The 22421-nt window shown below is 37.1% G+C and overlaps 2 protein-coding genes across 3 annotated transcripts; one reads left to right on the top strand and one right to left on the bottom strand.

The window, feature by feature from the left end:
• The first annotated feature begins 816 nt into the window (after nt 1-816).
• LOC147867766 (uncharacterized) lies at nt 817-12321 on the top strand. Of its 2 annotated transcripts, none has more exons than XM_087315575.1 (9): nt 817-1506; nt 2483-2617; nt 3916-4329; nt 4606-4710; nt 9262-9402; nt 9951-10154; nt 10258-10356; nt 11437-11548; nt 11857-12321. In XM_087315575.1, exons 1-9 carry the CDS (start codon nt 940-942, stop codon nt 11901-11903), a joined length of 1824 nt encoding a protein of 607 aa, XP_087171701.1. In that variant the 5' UTR covers nt 817-939; the 3' UTR covers nt 11904-12321. The 2 variants fall into 2 exon arrangements, with proteins under 2 accessions (XP_087171701.1, XP_087171700.1); XM_087315574.1 differs by having other exon boundaries at nt 3913-4329.
• Nucleotides 12322-15333: 3012 nt separating this feature from the next.
• On the bottom strand, nt 15334-21437 carry LOC147867765 (uncharacterized). The gene is made up of 6 exons (XM_087315573.1): nt 20277-21437; nt 18981-19036; nt 18664-18897; nt 18297-18588; nt 16042-16238; nt 15334-15757 (listed from the first exon to the last, which is right to left on the bottom strand). The coding sequence occupies exons 1-6, from the start codon at nt 21330-21332 to the stop codon at nt 15604-15606; spliced, it is 1989 nt and encodes a 662-aa protein (XP_087171699.1). The 5' UTR covers nt 21333-21437; the 3' UTR covers nt 15334-15603.
• Between the last annotated feature and the right edge of the window lie 984 nt (nt 21438-22421).

Genomic DNA, 22421 nt, shown 5'->3' with positions numbered 1-22421 from the left:
CACCAATAGTGTTGTCGAAGAAAATTTGACAATCGATCGATCGTACGCACACAACCTGTAACCTTCTCATAGATTTTGGGAAATTGCAAGCATACAATCATGTGACACCTCGAGTTCTTCCACTCGCCATCAAAGATGCTCACGAGGTACCATATCAATGGCCGAGAAAACTAAGTGAGCGATGGCTGGCTCTTGTGTCAGAGACAAAACCATAGTCACTCGCGGCATCCCTTAGGGAGAATAGCTCACATCAAAGCATCTTGCTGCGAGAGACAGAGAGAGAATTAGAAATTTTATCGTCCATAAAGAGGACATTTTTGACCTATGGGACCAGAGTATACATGTGTTCTTGATATGTATGTGTCTGTCTCCTTCCGAGGAAGGGGGTATTCATACATTGAAGCACAAAGTCTCTATGTGTGAATAAAGCATACACATATGAGCTCAATACCAATACACTGTACAATACAAACAAAATATGTACACACATAGATATGTATGTATGTATGTATGGTATATGAATTTATGTATGTATGGTATATGAATGTATGTATCCTCTCCCCATCTCTCTCTCTCTCTCTCGCCTATGGATGGATGATTGCACACACAGAGACACAAACGCAGGCGCAGACGCAGTTACAGTGGCAGAGACAGAGACAGAGACAGAGACAGAGACAGAGACCCGGCGAGACACAGAGTCTCGTTGACAGACAGGCTTTCGTTTCTTCTGAGTGAGTCTCGTGAGCAAAAAACAGAAGCAGAAGCATCAGAAGACTTCGTCTTCGTCTTCGTCTTCGTCTTCGTGGTCCTCGTCATCCTTCCTCATCATCGTCCGGTTTAGCTGCATACATAGTCTGCATCCACAAACCATGGATGACGATGAGAGCCTATCTGCTGTAAACGAATGAATGTTAAGAGCCCCCAGAAGCCTGAGAGAAGATGAACGCAGTAATTGATAGTACAGCCTCCTCCTCTTCTTATTCGACTTCTTTTTCTCCTTCTTCTTCTGTTAAACAAGAACAAACTTACGAGCAAAATACCTCACCATTAACTATTCTTCTTGTGAGACGAGAGCCTTTTGAATATGGACTTCTCCCTCTCCCTAGCCTTATTTTCTCAGATCCGGTCTCATCTCTTCAAGCTCTTCGAAATAAAGTCATGTGTTCAAATCTTGCTGAAACCATGAACGTAGCTAACACAACTATAACTTCTCAAGGTATAGCTCAGATACTGGATTTATCAGACGAGGAAGCTCATCTCGTGCTCGAAACCCTAATTTCAGTTCGGCAAGATTCAAAGCTTGATAACACCGTGTCACCAAGTGCTTCATCACCTATTGACGAGGAGAAGCGCGTCAGCTTTGATGATCTTCTATTATTCCTGTATATCCAGAATTATAAGAAGCCACCAATTCGTCCACATAAAGATGCAGCTTCAGTTGCTGATATATGGCCTTCTTCGACAACAGCATTTGATGGATTGATGCCCACATTATCACCCCTGCAAGTAGGTTTCTTTGTTTGTATGTTTATTTTTGGAATTTGGTTATTTTATGATAATGTAGTTGATACCCATGAGGATAAAGGATGCTTACCCTCTATTTACAATGTAGCTAAACTTCATGATCGTAAAGAAATGTTTGGGGTGTAATTTGTAAAATTCACTGGCCATTACAATGTACCTTCAAATCCATTACAATGTTTGGAGTGTAATACGCAGACATCAGCATGGGTCATTTTGTATAGTTCGCCTCTTGAGAATCTTCATTGGTATCTGATAAATTGATCTTCAAGCTAGTGAACTTTTAAGCTCACTTCTATATCTGGATATCTGTTACAATGTAGTTCATATTAGTGAGTGCAAAGCTAGCATGTCATCTATTGTAATTTTAGATCATGTCCATCATTCTCCAGCAAATTAGTCATCTATTATAAAGTCCAACATTCTCAGGAAATCTTGTCATCTACACCAGTGCAGTTTCAATCCACCATTGAAGGGAAGCATCTGATTTATTGCAACGTAGCTTTAATCCATAATTGCAAAGCTAAAATGGTGCGGGAGAGGCTATTTATAGTGCATTTTGCAAGACCATGCCTAACTCAAAATTTTCACCTAATTTTATGACCTTGAATTTGTTTCCTGTTACCATTTGAAAGTATTCTGAATTTGGCAGAGTGATGTGTACCTTTTGGAATTTGACCCTTGCAAGTGAGTAATATTTTATCAGAATAACAGTCTTGTGCTGTCATAAACTTTTTTTTTCCGAATCTGTCCTATCATAATGTACTATAAATCCACAAGTATAAAGCAAGCTTTGTGCTGGAGTGAAAACTTCACATTCTTCAAAGTCATATGCTTAGCATTCCATAAAATAGTAGGAATTTGTAACCCACTCTATTGATGAGATGTATGTTTGCCTCTGAGAATGTAACTTGATCAATTTCAACCTTGCAAAGATCCAATGTATTTGAATTGATGCCAGGTAAGAACTGGACGGAAGAATGCTCCCACACAAGCAGATGATGAAGCTCATCAGCTATCGTATGTGCAAAGGCATCTGTCAATGCTGCTTTCACTTTTAGCAGATACATCCTCAGAAGGAGATTCAAGTTCACTGGTAGGTCATATCAAATATATTGTTGTTTTGTTTTAAAGACTGCATCACTAGATGCTTTAGGATATCCTTTTTCAGTCAGCAAAGAGGCAGGCAAGTTCTTTATAATGAACAATATTCACAAACACTGGCCATAAGTTTATGAGGAAGTGAACAAGACCCTGATCAATTTCACCTATTCTGTGCAAAAAGTACAATGGTAAAAGACATTTTGGAGGAAGTTTTAAAAAAGATCTTGGTTATTGCAGCCATGGGTTTCACATGTAAAACATTTGGTTCGACTTGCTCTTTATTTCTTCAAGAAAAAAATCCCTCTTTTACAGCTAGTTGGTTCTCTATGATTTGGAGCTGGAATATTCTCTTTAATTGTGCTTTCTTTCCAAACTTGCTTGTAGTTCATGTTTACCAACAAAGTTTTGTGATGGGAATAAGCTTTCCAGAAAGTTCTTGTGAATCATACAGGGAAAAATAAACTTTTGCTTTTGTTGTCCTTTGCAAAACAAGCTTTTTTACTTCTTGCTATTGTGTGTCCTCTTTGTATATTTCTCATCGTCACTATCTCAAAAGAAATGTCTGTAAGATTAGCAACAAACGCATTATATCTTGGGATCAGCAATTATCAATTAATGATATTGAGAACTTAATAATGTTCATGCTTTGACACCTTTGGAAGGCATTATAAATTGACAAAGTGCCTTGGAATAGAAGTAAGCCTCTCAATAACCAGGTCAAATGTCCTTTTATGACATTTACTTGTCTTTTCCTTGGGTTCCACTTGTGCTTTACCGGTTTTCTAATTTAAATATCTCTACTGCTTCCTCACATTTTCATTCCACATTCCAGTCATAGCACTTGACATGCCCCGCAACGTTGGAATCAGTTGCTTGAGTTGATAATCCATTGTCCACAGATGGTATTTACGAGGGAATGCCTGCTTGCCTGTGGACCCAACTCCATACCCTTTTCTTACTCACATTATTCCATATGGCAGATTGCATCTGCCAACTAAATGATGCTTATTTCCAAATAATGTAAATTTCGTATCTACGAATAGAAGGCAAAATGAAATTAAGTATGTAAAGGAAAAAACTCGATGGTGGTGAAACTTGGCAATGGTACCTATGGTTTAAGTCTACTCGATACACCAGGTGTCAATGCAAATGATAAAACACCATTTTTAGTGCCTACAAAGAGTTTGTATGCTTTTATGCTGTATCAGGTCAATCACACCACTGCAAGAAAATGTAAATTCGTTTGTTTCCTATTTGGCTGTCTGTTGAGTTTGTTTTGTCAAATAGCAGGTTCTATCACTTGAACAGTTTAACCATATTGGATTCTTACTCAAGTCGGAAGACCAAGGCTCAGAGGTGCTGCCTCTAAGTCAAAAAGCGCCCTTTTTTGCAAACTCAGATCCTGATATGCCAGCGGCTCCTGTTCCTCTGCAAACAGTAGTTGATTGGGTTCTAGAGCATATTCATTCTTCATCAGATCGGCCAAAAGGGAGGTTAAAAGAGAAAGGACAATATGGGGAAGCTGATGACATCAACATGGTTGATGCTTGTCTAAATACAACTGCCCTGTCTGCAAATGAAGATCTTGTAAGCACCACTAGCAAGTATAAGAATATATGTGGGGGTGATTTAACATCTGTTGATGGGATAACTAAAGCTTCAATTCTCAAGGATGAGAAAGATATTAATCGAGGTTCTGTGAAGGTGAGGATTGTGTTGGGATGCTGAGACCTATTTTGATTGGTGGTTTATGTATATTGTTTGTAATTCAGTAACCAGATCTCATTGTATGTTCTTTGAATCATGGGATGGACATAAGACATCCCAATAAAGATAAAACTACTCATCTTCGTAGACCAGTAGTTTTATCTTAACATTGCTTCTACAAATTGAACATGTATAACGAGAGTTGTTTAGGATGTGTAAGACTATTGATGCTGTAAGCAGGTGACTCATGTGCTCATCACACCTTTCATGCAGATTGTTAATTGTCATGATGCTGTTGTGTACATCCTAGCTCCAATGCAATATGCTTCTGTATATGGGTGCTCAGACTCTATCATTATCCTGGGGGCTGTTGAAAAGGTCAGAAAATATACAGGCATTTGAAATATATGGTGCATGACATTCTGGTTCTATTCTTATACGGGAACATATGCTTAAGTTGCATCCTTATAAACACAGGTCTGACTAAATCATTGTGATGGAATGATAAGTTTGTGATGTCTTTAAATTATTCAATCTTAAGTTTCTGGGTTGATGTCGTATATCATTCCCATTTAAAATGTAAAATTCTACTCTCATTACTGATCAATTTATGCTAACACCTCCCACAAAAAGTGAACTGGGAATAAATTACTGTAAGTCCAGACAATTATCATGATTTATACATATTAAAATAGTATCACAGATACCTTTAAATTCTTAAAGAAAAAGACTACCGTCAATAGGCTAAAACTTTGTAAGGTAAGATAGGCAAGATTGAAGGAGGCTGGGCTATGTAGGATGGTGATGGCATGGCCATGGCAAACATTCTGATAAAAAAACATGGAAAGGAAAAATTTCAAAGAAACAAAGTGTAAAAAGAAAAAAAGATATATTAACATCTGTAAGAGTCCAAAATGGTCTATAGGATCAGAAAAGATTTTACATCTTAAAATTTTGTCTCATATTTGAGAATAAGAAACCCAAACTTAATTTAACTAAATGAAAATGAAAGTGACTAAAGAATCCCATCATCTATACATGTTAAATTCTCAAGTTAGATAGCTTGCATTTTTGTCTTCAAAAGATCTCTAGCATGGGTTGATCTAGAATGGAGAGATCTTGAACGGGGGAGGCACCTATGGTGGTGGGAGATAATGGCATGTATCTATAAATGACAAGGGTGGCGAGATCATGTTCCACAAGGCCGAGGCCGAGGTGCACACAAATCACTATTACCCAACAATAAGCCCCTTTACAATGTCCTTGTTGGGATTAAAGGCCCTTTAGGTTTCTCTAACTAAGCAGAAAAATGAGTTTATATTATTTAATGTTTTCTAATTTTTGTCAAAGGTGTACATTCTCGTTTCAGAGTTGTACTACAACTTCTAAAGAGAATATTATGTAGTTTGAATGAGATCCTTGGACAAGATTCCACTCAGCATTAAATAGGTATTTATGAGGCCATGACTTAGTTGTCCTATCAGCATTCAAAGCTCTTATGCTAAGAGCATATTCTATGTATCTTGGATAGCACATATATATGTGTGTGTGCACTCCTACCTTGTTTGTTTTGCAGAACTGTTTCTACTTCTTTAATCCCTCCTATGTGCTAAACCCCGTAATTGTTTTTAGTTTCTATATCTCTGCCTTTAGATATCTTAGAAAACTGTCATTCTATCTTATACTTCCTTACACTAATTAGGAGTCTAATTGTGTATTTCTTGATCGACTCTTGGCTAAAGAAAGTTGTGATTGCTCTTTGTTGATGAGCTTGTGTGGTTGTATTGTTGTCCTTCAACTTCTCCCTGTGTCTCTTGAGTTCTAACAAGAACAGCCCCAAGCACCGTTGGTCCTCATATTCCATTACCTTATATAGTGGGTCAATCCCTTGGTTAAAGAGGCAATGATATCTCCCTCTTATTTAATAAAATACATTGCAGTGACAAAGATGGGTGCTTTTTAGATTCCATTCCCTTATGACACAATTGGCAAATTCTTTCTTTGAGGAGTGTGTGCATATCTGCATAATTCAATCTCTAACTGGTGTGAAGAGGTACACAATCTCCCTATAACAATGCATAACACATGGGAGAGATCTTCCTGATGATGAAACCATCATACAATATGTTTATAAAGTGTGCCTTATAGTGGGCCATCTTCCTACCAAGAGCTTTGTGGTGCTGATCTATGATCTTACATTATTCAATTTGATAATCAGTTTGGAATACTCTATTCATTTTCTCTTTGGCCATGTTTAGATGGGTATAATCCAAGCTATATTCGAACGGGGGTTTGCATTTATGCTTATGCCATATGACTCACACAATGATTATCGTTGTGTTCAGCAAGTTCTTTTGATGACAGAAGTGCCAACTTTGACCCTTCATTTAGACAACTCCCAAAACTGTTGGATATCGTTCACTGATCGCAACAATGCCTTGGTGATCATTTGGGTTGCTCCTATCTCCACATAAATAATGGTGATGTTTTGCTCCTTAACAAGGGGGCAATTGTAAAGACTAAAGGTCTCTCCAAATCTTTCCAGTTATTTGTTGTCTTAATACTTGGTCCCCAAGTTTTTGCTCCGTAGAGAAGAGCCAATGTAACAAGTGTATCAAATAGCCACAATTTAGTTTGCGGCTTTTGGATTTCTATATGTGCACATTGTCTTTCAAGGGTGCCAAGGGTTATGTATTTATGAGAAAGTCAAGCATTGGCACCCTCGTGTAAGGAGGACCAAGGCCACGTAATGTTACTCGTAGGTGTATCTAGGATTGGGTATACAACCTTTTCTTCTCCCAAGAAGAATTCTTGTTCTAATCTTGTTACCCATGTTTGAGTGGTTTTAAACACCATCAATTCAGTTGTACCTAGGTTTACTAACAAACCTTTGTCTATGCAAAATTATTACAAGGTGTCGGAGAGTTGGAGATCAGCACAATATCATCAGCATGTAGTAACATTTGTATAGCTATACCCACTAGGCATGCTCCTGAACCGCCAAATCTATCTATGTGATGTGATATCTCATCTATATAGTGACCAAAGAGTGTGGGTGATAGTGGGCATCCTTGTTTCACTCTAGTTGTGCATGCCATTGTATTCTCTAGAACGACACACGTCAATTGTCTCTCGGGTAAATTGGTATCTAGCAAGCCCACTATAGTTGTTAGCATATACATCCTTTACCTCAAAAGTGTAGATATGCATGATCTGCTGCTAGGCCAATATGTCTACTAGAGATAGTGAGCTCTATTATTTCCTGTATAAGAAATGGGGACGTCATCAGGTAATTGACTACGCTTACATCTCCCTTTGGGTTCTAACATGTCAAAATCATATGATCTATGCCATTGTGAAAGACCTTGTATATCACAAATCCATGTGCACTTCTCAAGGTGAGAAAAGGTTTTGCCATATTTTGTTACTTCACTCATATCTTGAGCTTGTCACTTTTAAACCAACGTCTTCTGCCATACCTTCTTCATCATAGCCTTGTGTCAAACATGGTTTTTTGTCATCCTTAGTTTGTACGTTGAAGTTTTCTAAGATTACTATATTGCCCGCAGTAGAAAATTTCATGATATCATCGTATAATGGTAAATGTGCTGATTCTTTGAGAGGTGCAAACCTTGTGTAGGTAGGTGAGAAGTAGCAGATCGCAATATGTAACTCTCTAAGATGCCCTCTTTTGATTCGTATCCACCTACAAGATACATCTATGTCCTTATGCACAACACGCATCTATCATGGAGCTCATTTGTGGTATCTGTGGTACGGGACAAGATACTGATTGCCATCTATATCCTTGTACATTGGGCATTGATGGATCTTTCTATACATAGTGGTATCTGTGCTCATTACGTTAAGATACCTGGCATCTGTTCTTAGGGAGCCATTGCAAGACCTTATAGTCATGTGTAAGGTCTCATAGGCCGTACACTATCATGTGGCTCGCTGCTTTGTAATAATGACCTTGCCATCTCTATGTACATGTCGGGAAGATGACCGACATGATGACTATCGGCGCAATAGTCGGAACAATTATGACAGGGATTATTCACCCTGGCAGGATAGCAATAATCGACAACCTTACAGGGGTGGTCGATACCAGGACGACAGAAGAACCGGTATTACAGCAGGTAACCACTCGCAGTAAGGGTAAACAATCAGAGACATTCCTTTCTTGTGTCGAGCACTTGTAGCATGTTTTCTTTGCGATGTGTTACTTGAACTGGAGTGAGTTTGTCTACCTATATTTGTCACCCTTGAGTGCCCTTCTTTTCCATATCAGTGAAAGAGATAATCAAGGCTTTAGCTCCAGACTCATCGCTTCTCACTCTGCCATACGACAACAAAGGGAATATCAGATATTCCAATCTTTGTTCCAAAATTCTTGGCATTCTCTTGTGGGCTTAGTTTTTCAGCTGGGCCAATAACTTGTACATGTAATGCATGAACCTTCCACTTGGCATCTTCTTCGAATGTAGCATTCATCATTTTGAACTTATCTATTGTTGTTTCGTTTTTCTTTTTCACCACCTCTATCCTGTTGCGATAATTTCTTCTTTGAACATGCTGAGCTTGAGTGTAGGCATCTTTGGCCATCTTTGCTTATGTTTGCATTTCCTTATTTACATTGTCTTGTTTGGAGGGAGATCATATTATGTTGGATGGATGTTGACTCTGCACTTTTTTCTGAATATTTTTTCTAAGAAAGCATTACTTTTTTTCCTCCAAAAACTGGAATGAAAACAGAGATGCTGAAAATGTTCCTACAATTTCCCCAACTGAGATACGAGCTTTATTTTAGTAACCCATTGCCTATTTTCACCATTTGTACACTCTTTTGATGTGCTGACATTGCTATACATACTTTCATAAGGTCTTTATTTATGAGGACGACTTTTATTATGTTTTATTATACAGGTGGTGCGAATTGAACATTGTGAAAGAGTCCAATTGATCGTTGCAACAATGCGAATACGTATCACCAATTGTCGGGAATGTATATTTTACATGGCTGTGAATCAAAAACCTTTACTAATTGGTGAAAACCATAATTTACAGGTTGGTAGTCTTTGAGTTTTCACTCTTTAGAACAAATAATATACTATTTTTGCAAATATAAGTTTGACCACTGAAACTGGATGATAGGGAGATAGATTTGAAATATTATACTAACGTCTTCAAATAGCCAAAAACCAATGAGACCAAAGAAATGAAATCAGCTAAGATGTCTGATGGCAGGAAAAGAATCTGTACCTAGGTTTCTTTGGGGGGGTGGGGGCAGTATTTTGTAAGGAAGTGGGTGCTATGTATTAGAGGGTTCTTACTTTAAATTTTTGCATATTGCACGTTAAATTTCTTCCCATGAAAATTGTGGATGTCTGTTGGATAACTTTGAGATGGCCAGTTATCAATTTTTTTAGAAGAAACTTATTGGTATTAAATATTTGCATTCTGTATTAGTCAATTTAGGGTTTAGGAGAAATTCCATCCTCTGAGTAATAATTTTGTTATCATACTACTATATATAACAAATTCATTATTGCACTTGAATAGCTTAAGTTGAAAGTACTTATTGTTGTCATTGTAATGGATGTACTTTGTTTCAGGTTGCACCTTATAATACCTTTTACCCAAAATTAGAGGCACATTTAGCTCAAGTGGGTATCATTCCATCAGTCAACAAATGGGACAAATTTCTTACTCTTGGCGTTATGGACCCACATGACTCATTACCGCATGCAGCAGGTGTTGCAGATGTACAGGCAGAGGATGCATCACTTTTGCCTCCGGATAGATACACGAATTTTGTGGTATGTGCCATATGCTTCCAGCTTTAGCTAGACATCTTATTAGTTGTCTGAAATTTTTAAGAGACAAGTGTATAGTATTTATTTGGGATGTGATTATGAGTAGATCCCAAAATGGAATGATGCCGAGCTCAACCATCAGCCCAGAACAGAAGCCAATCCATTTATATTGCCGAAGGCATACTTGGCAGCTCAACAACAAAAGGTAGATTTGTATTTTTCATGAAGTTCTTACGTTTTGTGCTAAAGTTTAAGGACTAGATGGAAATTGGAGGAGTTACGGTATAGTCTTGATTAGTAAGATCAAGAAATCAGATTGTGGTGATGAGTATAATCAAATTAGTTTGAATATGTCGCTATTTGTGCTGAGATTTGTCATCATCCGTGCAAGGTTGTAATTAATAATTAATTATTAAAGAAGTCTACATAATATCTGTGGAAACCAGGATACCTCCAAGAGCAGGACAGTGTAACCAGGAGTGTTAAGTCATGTACATGACAGGGTAGGCAGATGCCGAAGGATGTCCCCAAGCATAGAAATCCTGACTTTTTTTCCTTCTTACTTTATTGATCAATTGTTCTGAATCTTTTTGTATGTGTACAATGACAATGCCATTCTTTCAAACGGTTTGTTAATTTTAATGAAAACCAAAGTTATCCAAAGTTATGCTTACTTTGGAAGAATAAAACTTGATGTGCTATGTTTGTTCTTCATGATTTGTTATTTTACTTGTGATTATGTTTCCACTCTATAAGGGTTTATCAAAGTTACAGAGGACTGATGATTCTCTATGATCCATGAGGTACCAAGAAGTCCAAATCCTTGCTAGTGATTTATTTACACTTCTGGTTGGTTTGCTACAGATATCTGAGCGTGGCTCTGCCTAAATTATATGGCAAGCGATTAATTTAATATGGAATTTGGCTTCAATTTGATGGTATTTCACTATAAGAGTGATATGAAATAAAATCATTCTGCATTTTCGTAACTGTACTAATTAATATCCTTAGCTAACGGCATATCTTTTGGAGCAAGAATCCTTCTTGTTATGTCTGGAGCAATAATGCTTGATACATGGTTGTGCTAAAAATATGGTGATTAGGTTTTATTCTAGTTTATTAATACCGTGAACATATATGTAGTCTTTACAGTTGAGCCAATGATTCGTTGTTTTAGAAACCATTTTAAGGAATTAACTAGGTCATTTCATCTCTTCAAAGAGCATGAATTCTTTTTACTCATTTAACCTAGTAACTAAATGCCTTATCTTCTTCCTTTTAACAGAACAAAGCTGTGGAGTCTTTAAGGCAGACTCTGAGGAATGCATCAATTGACGATAGCAGGAGACAAGACCTATCGCAAGCTATTCATGTTCATTTTCGAGAATGGCTCCATGGTAAGAAAATAAGATTGAGTTCCCCATAGAGTGATTGCTAAGCATACGTTCCAAGATTTTTCAATTATTCTTGGTCTGATTCAAGTCCATTCACCCTTGTTTTCTAGGAGAAACGAGAATTATTATTTATTAGAATGCCTGTGAGATTTAATAAACCATGAAAATACCCTATCTTCAAACATATACTATATTTTGTTAAAAAGGAAAATTGAAAACCTTTGATTTTTCTTGCAAATATACCTGTGTGTTTTGCTGATTTGCTGAACATACTGTCCATTGAGTTTTGAATTTACATGATAAACTTGCAGCTTCAGGAAATATCCGGCAGCTCTACGACTTCAAAGATAGTGACTGAAAATCATGGCTTGAAATGTGGACAAAAAAGGCTTTGGAACTTTATGTCGCTAATATTGATGGCACATGGACATGAAGAGCGTGCTTGCCATGAGAGTTTCTAAATATTCACTTACCACATAAGGACTCTACATTCCAGTGATCATATACTTCTGTATGTGGGTAAATTTGAGTTGAAAAGTGTATGGTGCTTCTTTATGTTGTGTTCATATTTATTTGATGCAATCAAGAGTTTCGTTACACATCTAGAGCCCAATGGGTTTTACCCCTTCAATTTTAGGTTCTGAAGGTACAGTTTGTTTCCATTTGCTTACAGTGCTAAATTCTGAACCATTCAGGAGCGTTGTATTTGCTAATGTACACACCTAGTCATGTACGAGTAAAAAGAAAATAAAGGAGTTTCAACTTCTGTTTTTTCATTATCTGTGGCAGGTGGATGTATAAATTCTTGGGAAGCACATTGTCAAAAGCAACTTTCTCCTATTCTAATTGAGTCACTATTTTGTTCATGGAAGCATGTAGTACGACGAGTCTAAACAACCTTAAATGTGTTTATTTTGAATCCTTTGTTATTTTGAAACTGTTTTACTGTGACAGAACGATGTAGGTGATATTATTGTTATATTTTTACTGTATAATTCTCAAGTTTAGCTGTTGCTTTTGCAGTTAGGCAGCAGGTTGCAAATAGTTTACTTAAGACATACTCGTATATTTTACTGTATAATTCTTTAGTTTAGCTGTTACGTTTACAGATAGGAAGCAGGGTGCAAAGAGTTTACTTGAGACGCGCATTCCTGTACTGGTAGAAACGGTATTTGGTTCAACATTTCTCAAGTTTAGCTGTTGCTTTTGCAGTTAGGCAGCAGGTTGCAAATAGTTTACTTAAGACATACTCGTATATTTTACTGTATAATTCTTTAGTTTAGCTGTTACGTTTACAGATAGGAAGCAGGGTGCAAAGAGTTTACTTGAGATGCGCACTCCTGTACTGGTAGAAACGGTAGTTGGTTCAACATTTTTGGTCTCACCCTTAAGCTAGAAGCTATATGTGAAGATGCATTAAAGTCGTGGAAAACTGAGCAGCTAAATTAGTATACACTTAGAGAATACTCATCATGAAGTTCAGCCAGCCAGAATGAAGAGTCGCTATGATAGTTGATGAGTTCATGAAAATGACAGTCTCACCTATGCATATGAATATGATGGCAATGCCGGTGAAGGAAAAAAATGTGGCGTTTCTCTCCATCCTGAATATTATGTGTGAACTTCTAATTTTATAAATAGGAATGCAATCTTCACGGATAAAAAACAGTTTTGCTTGTGAATCATTATTACAAGTTCACAAACATTTGCCTGCTGATAGAGAATGTATATGGACATGCATAATTTATGACTACCCTGTTCTTTGTGACCTGCGCAAACATGCTTAGATGTATGACTTGTTATACTACCAAAGGATTAGATTATTCTGCACCTAATTGAGGGCATCTTGATAACCTTCCTACTCTTAAAATCATTCCCTTAGGATGACAAAGCAGCTTTGAGCAATCTTGATAACCTCGAATGCTTCAATGCTTCTCCTTTCACTCCATGCTGCCATAGCCTCTCGTGCACGCACGATAGTTTGGGTAATACAAGAGGAGTGTAGGCGCAAGGGTTGGCAAGCCACACAACAGCGCAACATATTAATACATACATTTAACAAGCAATAGAAGCGCATACAATCATCCTATATGGTTTATACAAGTATATAAGGTGGGCTACTAGACCCTTGTTCAACTTTAATGACTCTCCTCACTCCTAAATAGTCAAAATTCTTAATCAAGTGTTCTATAGGTTTCCTAGCCATTTCACACTCATCAAATGACGAAGAAGTGAATCTTTGTTTGTAAAACCAAAATGTGGTGCACAAGACCACGACCATGATCACATTTTCCTCAGAATGTTACATTTTTCTCTCTTGATATCTAAATTTCTCATTAATATAGTTGCATGATTGGTTGGTGTTATCCACCATTTAATTGTGATCCAGCGAAAAGAGCAATGGATTTAATACAATAAACAGGTTAGCCATTGAAGTTAACCAAAACTATGCTATAATATGAGCCTTAAGATGAATTTTGTAATAGTTCTTTGCTTTACCAATGAGTTGCAGGATAATGCACACATCATGCATGATTGTCTTGTAATAATTATATAGGGATGTTAAACAAGCCATGTAATTAGATTTAGTACATGCTCTGTGCACGCATACATCATGCATGATTGTCCTATAATAATTATATAGGCATGTTAAACAAGCCATGTAATTAGATTTAGTACATACATACTCTGTGCATGCTGTCTAACACTTGTAAAAGCTTATCAAGTTTACTGATCTCATCAAGGGTAAACAACAAATCATACCAAGTCTATCCAATTATTAAAGTTATATCTACATCTCAGTAACTCTCATCTCTCTTCATAGTTGGGGATAAAAACCTGTAGAACAATATAATTATCAGAATACCAAGTCTATCCGATTGTTGAATTTATATCATCTCTATAGCTCTCATCTCTCTTGATAATTGGGGATAAAAAGACATGGAACAATCTAATTATCAGCATGTAACAATACGTAACTGCATACAAAAATGTTCAAAACTTTATCATCATTTAACATTTGAAATCCTCTCTAAATATAACAATTCAACATACCAATGATCAAGACAAGTCACCTCTAACATGGTATGCTAAATTTTCTGTATTTATGGACATTCCAAAAATACCACAACCTTGTTTTCCCGGGTAATCCAATATTTAATTTTGCATCTTAGAACATCAAAAGGAGCAAATTTTCTGCAGTTTACTGCTAATTCATTGCAAAAGATATGACAATATTGATGGCAAATATTTAGATTGGCCATCATGAAAACATGGAATTTCCTAATGGTTATTAGTCCTTTTATGTAAAGCAATATTCATAAACATTGTGCAAAAAAAGCAAACACACCTACAAAGCTAATAAGGGAATGTTATACGGATGTATGAGAAGGATTATGGATATACACTAAGAGTTCACCGAACTGTGTCTTCCACACAATTCATAACAGTCAGAAAATAATACAATACTATATGCCCCAATCAAAACCTAACATAGCACGCAAAACCATGATAACAAAATCCATCCTTTCAATAAGTTCACAAAAAAGAATGGAGGTTAACTGACCAAAAACGTGAAATTTCCTTATAAATCAAAGGAAGCTCTCAAGCGTAGAAAGTTCAACAGGAATTGATATGAGATTATCTTCCCAATGAGAAAATCCAGTTTATAGAAGACTGAATGCCAATTAATAAGTATCTGACCTAACAATTAATAAGTATCTGACCTAACAATCAACATAGCGCATATACAAGTAAAAATAGGTAAGATACGAAGAATGAATTGAATAAGAACGATAAAGAAGCACTTCTATTCTAGGAATAATAAATTGTGCACAGGTTACCGCCAAATGACTGCAACCTGAATATTATAACTACAAATAATAGTGCAGATCACTCTCTTCAATGTGACCATAAAATGGCTGATAAGGGAAATTTCTCAAAAAATAGAATATGATCTCTCATATTATGTGATTGACGTAGATATACATAAAAAAAACCCAAACGAGATTATTGTCACCTGGGTAAACAGAACGAGATTTTGCAAATTCACATTTCCTCTATGCATTGAGAGCCCATTCATAAGGTTGGTATACAACTTTGAATTGATTTCCATCAAGCAACTCCAATAGATTCTCAGCATTAGTTGGATCTAAATGATTCACAAGCCACCTCAAAATCTCTAGATCGTTTTTGCCAAAGTCAGCACTATACCTGTCATTATAATACAAAACTCCAAAGCATTAGACAAGCAATACATAGTTACTCACAAAAACAAAGGGAAATTTGCCAAGATACCACAACTACAAAAATAGCCCTCATATAATCAGAAATACACAAATGTCCCTCCTAGAATCAGAAACCCTAAACCCTATCAACTCTCTACAATTGCTCCTTTGCGAATTATCTTTGCAAGAAAGAAATTATAGAGAGTGAAGAGTACTTTGAGAATTTAAAAAAACGACAGATACATTGGTAGAAATAAACATCCTTATTACCAGCTGATAATTTTGCTGAGATGAATAGTCTTTGAATCCATATCAATTACCACACCACCATCCAGAAAAAACGCACGCACAGCAGCTCTAAGCTCTGCATCAATATTTCCAGGAGAGTAGCACTTCAGCGCAGGGCTTGACTGTGATGAGCTTGTAAGAGCGAAGTGAATCAATGGTTCAGGTTCTGTTAATGCGACCTAGTCACCAGTGATTAAGCAACAAATAGATCACATGTTAGCTGATGTGCTTATAAATCAAACTAAAAGAGTTGAAATGTTAGATATCCCATCTGCTTATAAATCAAGTTAAAACAATAAAGAGATCATAATAGCAGCAGGGCAAACCATAAATGGGATGGAGAGCCTCTACATATTTTGACATTTCCAAATCATGCTGTGGAGACTTGTCAAAGTGGAAGTTTTAATGTGGTGGAGATGAATAAAGAGTGTTTGTAGGGTATGGACGAAGCCACCATGGAACTTGATTATAAACTCGCTCCTTCCATAATTGAGAATAAGAGGATCGGGCTTACAATTCACATTATGCATCTATGCTTTTAAATTTGGAGGAAAAATTTTAAGCTTTGATAAAAAGGGGGAAATAGGCTTTTTACTGATCCCATGACACATGTTTAGGACATATTTTGCAGCACATTAAGGAAATGATCATAAGATGCTAAGATGCTAAGATGCTAAGATGTTGAGATGAATGAAGGGTTTAATGTGGAAGAGATGAATAAAGGGTTTAAGCTGGATGAGGTGACTGAAGGGAGGACGAAAAACTTGGTGGGACACTGAAAGGCTGATCAAGCTCACCTTCAAAAAACAGTCATGCATATATGGCTGATGGTGGTACTTTTGCCCATGTAAATGTAAAAGAACATAGCAGATTGCACGTACATAGGCTATCATGTGTGACCATTTCATGCAAGAGGAGCTAGAGCACATTCTTTCTCAGACATATTACAAGAAGAAACTCAACTCTTGGACCCAAAATCAAAGAGGATGTGAGAAAATGGAAATTGCATTCAACACATATACCAATGAAGGATGAGGATAGGTATATCTAATTATGAAAATTTTAAGAGCAGAATGCAGAGAAGGAGAATCTTGAGCCTCTCTATATCTGACAGACATAGATTTCCTCCAGGCATATCGAATATCATGCTCAGTGGAGCTATACCATCAAGATCATGAGCTTGATGAGGAAGATGAGTTTACGTACAAGCCACATGTAGAAACTTTGTTGCATGGTTCTCACAAAACTAGCTTTACTTTTATGGTAGTCATATGTAATCATGGAAACATCTCTACAGTCTACACACATCCCCTTGCCTTAAAGCACACTAAAAAGTAAGGAAATGTATGTACACTAAAAAGTAAGGACATCCATGTATGTACAAATGCACAGTTTGTACATACACACATTATACACGATATAGTGAAAAGAACCACAAAGAAGCATGTACAGACAGAACAGTCAATTATAATGCAATCATTTTCTCTTGAGTGTCTAGCTCAAGAAGGCAGAAGTTATCAAAGCAATCATGCTACTTCTGAACAAAAAGCTGTCTTCTCTGATGCCCACCCATATCATCAATGTTTACACTCACAAAGATCCAATGGACTGATTTGATCACTCCTTGAGACAAGAATAGATGTTATTCGTATTACCTGGTACCTAGCGATGTCCTTACTTCCTACAACACAATACGATGTAGTAGACCACCACGGACACATTTCTTAACAGTTGTAGTAAATAATGAACAATGTTGTAGTACAATCATATTAAACACAATTTCATCGAACCAATGCTAACTTTGTGATGGCATTGATAAAGACAAAATGATGAAATGTTTCTCACCTTCTCAATGATTCATATTGATCTGATAGCAAATATTCAAAATGATGTCAACACAGAGAAAGGATGGAGAAATGCAAATAATTAAAAAGAGTTCAGTTTACCTTGAACAAGGACTCATAACTTTTTCTACATATCATTAACTCACACAATACACATACTTTTGTGCATGTATAAACTACAAGTATATTGATTACTCATCATCACAAGAACTTTTCCACACTCATAGCTAGAATACCAATTTGGCATTCATATATTGCTATTCCCAATAATGGTACATGGAAATTGAGCTCACACAAGAATCCTATTTATTTTTCTTTGAGTTATTATTTCACTTCTTTGGGATGTTTCGTGTGTGAAAAACATACAGAAAAATATTCTTAAGAATTTCATACCGGCAATCTTTTGTCTTTTGGTCCAAATGGCTTGATAAGTTGATAAGGTGGTCGCCGATTCCCACGTAACACTCCATTTTGAATTGCTGACAGAGAATAAGGATAACCACCAACCAAATACTGAAAATCACCAAAGAGTCTTCTTCTGTCTAACGGTCCATTGGGATGTCCCATCAGAATAATTGCATGTATGGTCATAATATTGTGCAAATTTATAAAAAATGCAAGTTTCTCCTCCCTTGTAAATGAACTGAGGTCAAAGCGGTGGAGTTCCTCAGACATTTTCACATACCTGTGAATAATTACATTATATATCAAGTAAAGCAGAAAATAAAGGAATGTTGCATTACACAAAAGAGAAGCATACCTTCTAAATTCTTCACTGCTGGAAATACGTTCATAATCAACATGTTTCCCATCATCTGAAACATATGAGTCAATTATCGCAAGGGCAAATTTTCTCAGATTAGCTTCTATCTCAGTAGCAGGAAGTGGCTCGTAGATATTTATAGCTCCTCTGAAATTGAAACATTTGGATGATACAACAGGATCATGCTCTAAAAACCTATAGAGGTGGTTACCATCTTCGAATACATTATCACTGCAATGAGCAAAAACTAACTAGATTACATTCTTTATGGATCAGAGAATGGAAAAGGATTGACCAAATAGACAGCTACTTACTGCAAGACATGATGGAAGAAATGTTTGGCCCCAACTTTTCTTCCATAATCCACTCCCTACAAGATTGAGATTTAATCAATTAAACAAAAAATTAACCACTTATAACATACAAAGATCAAACTTGTTTGCTTGATCACAATGCCATAATAGAGAAGTATATTTACTACTATGTTCTATTCTATTACTTTCTAGAGTTTGAATTTTTACTTAACATCTCATCAAGCCCAGGGTTGATTGCAGAGGATACAAGTCAGCTTTCGCAGTTCAAAATCATAGTTTTGTACTTATAACATATTCATTTACATCAGATGGAATTCGACATCATTTTGCATCAAGAATAAGATGAAAACTACATGGAATTCTTTTAAAGATTATTTTGGACGTTAGGAAGGATAAGAAAGGGGTATGAACCTTGAAGATTCTGTCTCCGTATTGATTCCTCGAAGAGGCCAGACTATACCTTGAAACGCATCTCATGACTCCCAGAGGCCCATTTATTAAATCCATTCAAAAATACCTCAAATTTAAAGTTCATTACCAGAACATTTTTGGTCAGCCTTTTCTTATGAATTAGAAGGTAGGCCTAATGGTGAACAAAGTATGATGGGCTTTTTCTTATTAAGAATTCGTGATAGAAATTCTAGACTTTTTTAGAAACAATAACAATTTCTATAATGTACAATTTGTTATGAAGATCTTGCTGGATAAATATTAAAATGAACCAAAAGACGTTAGTGGTTCCTGCGAGCTTGTAACTTGTTATAGAAGACCTACATAGATAATTGTTAGCACGTCCAAAGAATGCACAGTCTGTGATAGAAGATCTCGTTTTAAATAATGTTCGAATGTACAATTGAACCAGAAGCTGTTTGCGTGTTCTATGAATTTTGTTTGTGATAAAATATCTAGATAATAAAAAATTGACTATGAATTTTAAGAATGTACGAATTGCGAAACTAGATCTACTTAAAAAAACAGCGTGCACAGTTCAACCAAAAGATGTTTTTGTGTTCTAAGAATTTTGTTTGTGATAAAATATCTAGATAATAAAAATTTGACTGTGAATTTTAAGAATGTACAAATTGCGAAACTAGATCTACTTAAAAAAACAGCGTGCACAGTTCAACCAAAAGATGTTGGAATGTTCTAAGAATTTCGTTTGAGATAAAAAAAATTCAAGTGTGTTCTACGAATGTATAAATTGTGATACAGAATATTTCATGCACTGGCATAACATAGACTAAATTTCATAGTTTACATACCAAAGCATGGAGGAAATATGAAAATTTAGCTTACTTCTTCATTCTCGCAATATTGATCTTCTGCGAACACTTCCAAAGCTTCTGCAGCTGGGAAACACCTACTAAACAATCTCATCTTATAAAATCGATCTTTCACTTGAACCTTCTCCTTCAATTTTGCAACAACGTCTGCAAACTCATCAAGCTTTGAATTAAGGGGTTCATCCTCTCCGTACACAGGAACAAGTGGTGCAGTTGACGGGCATTCCGTCTCATACACTTCCTTGAGTCTTTCATCTAGTTCTTTCTTATCTTCCATGGCATTGAGCTCGTCTATACCTCCAACAAAGGATTCATTGAAGAAAACCTGTGGCACACTAGAAGTTCCTGTTCTCTCTTCTAGCTCTAGCTTTCTCTGTGGAAACACGTCCACATTAATTTCCACATACTTGATTCCTTTCTTTCTCAGTAACGATCTGACAGCCCTACTATCTTGACATCCAGATTTGGAAAAGACAGTAATTCTGCCTTTCATTATAGGACCTTCAACTACTTTCTCTTGCAAAGGATCCACAGATTCAAGGTTTTCTATCTTCATATTCTCATTTGGTTGCTCAGTATTGAATGTAATATCTTCCATTTTATCAGAAAGTCTTCTCAATACATTAGATACCACAGCTCCTCTCTCTTTCACGAAAGTTTTCAATGCAGCAGCCTTCTCAGGCCAATCCACGCCTTTCCGAGCAAAATCGAAGGCAGAAGTCTGGCTTTTTCCAGAATATATACTATCCGATTTCTCTGCCTGAGAACTAGATTTCTCCATGTCCGCTGGAGATTTCTCAGTTCCATCGAATACTGGCTCATCAGGCATTCGTTCAAGGGCAACGTCAGCAGATGATATTGCTGACGGATCAGCTGCAGATATTAAAGAAGGATCGATCTTGTCTTCCTTCTGTACGTCATGAATATGGATCTCCTCTCCGTCTTCTTTCACGGGAACTTCCGAGTGACTAGGATTATCTTCTTTTCGTTCCTTTAGTTCCTTCGCTTCCGAGACGGGGGGTGGGAGCTGGTGATCTTCATTCGCTGCAACAGCAGAAGAAGCATCCATGGAGATCAGAGAGCTAAGGAGGAATAACGAGCTCGGGTTATGACTGGAGGATTTTCTTCTGAGGAGGAGGAGGAGGAAGCGATGTAGAGAGAGATGGCAGATGGATCGATCGAGCTAGAGGAAGAAGAAGATCGATCGATCGATCGAAGAAGAAGAAGAAGAAGGAGAAGAAGAAGAAGAGGAGGAGGAGAACAAAAAAGAATAACAATAGTGAGTGAGTCCAAGCGAACGCGGCGGGAAGCTCGGCTGGCCATGGACTTCCACTGTTGGTTTCACACTTGGGCGTCTTGCCAGGCCGGACACTGCAACCTCTCTCTTGACTCTTTTCTTTTTTGCTTTTTCAAACCAAAGGTCTACACAGGACATCCATATTGCATGATCCTCCTAGACATGACCCCCCCCCCAATCCCCCCGAGACACATAGACACGCACACCCTTCCCTCGGTTGTTCTTTACATACATATATATTCCTAAGGAGACTCCCATATTACTCTCCATGAATTCATGCCGTCCGTCCATCCACTACCTGAGCAATTATATGGCCCTGCTATCCGGACATCGCCATTTCGAGGAAATGGGAAAAACTCGAGGGCATTTCAAAGGAAATAAATGAAAAGCTTTCGTGGTGTTGGAGAAAAAACCCCTCTTGAAAAAAATACCTCAACTTGTTTCCTAAACACACTATGGTGATGCAAGGCGGGAGTGGCCCGAGGTGGAACTACCAACCCCCACGTTGGTTGTTTCCTACTCACCTGCCACCCACTCTTCGTTGTAGGCCCCAAGAGCCGACTCGTACTAGGCAACATTGAAGGGCATCGCCTTAGATATAGGTAGCTTCTTACATTAAGTTAGGCCGCAAGGCATTGTAAGTAGGCTCATCTTCTTTTACTTGATCGGAGGAAGACTCCCCGATGTGTGTATAAGTCTCCTTGTAGACTCTCTATGTAATAATCCTTCCTAACTAATGGGAAAGTAGCTTCATTTTGGAAATAAATAAATAAATACCTCAAGTTGTTTTGTCATTTCCCTTTATTCCATTGTTTCACGCTCAAAAAATATAAAAATGCGGGGCGAGGGGGAGGGGACGAG

Source organism: Azolla caroliniana, unplaced genomic scaffold (genome assembly GCF_043228905.1).
Source record: "Azolla caroliniana isolate FFs.n. ecotype wild unplaced genomic scaffold, voAzoCaro1.0.p SCAF_2, whole genome shotgun sequence".
NCBI lineage: Eukaryota > Viridiplantae > Streptophyta > Polypodiopsida > Salviniales > Salviniaceae > Azolla > Azolla caroliniana.
This window is presented reverse-complemented; position numbering and strand designations above follow the sequence as displayed.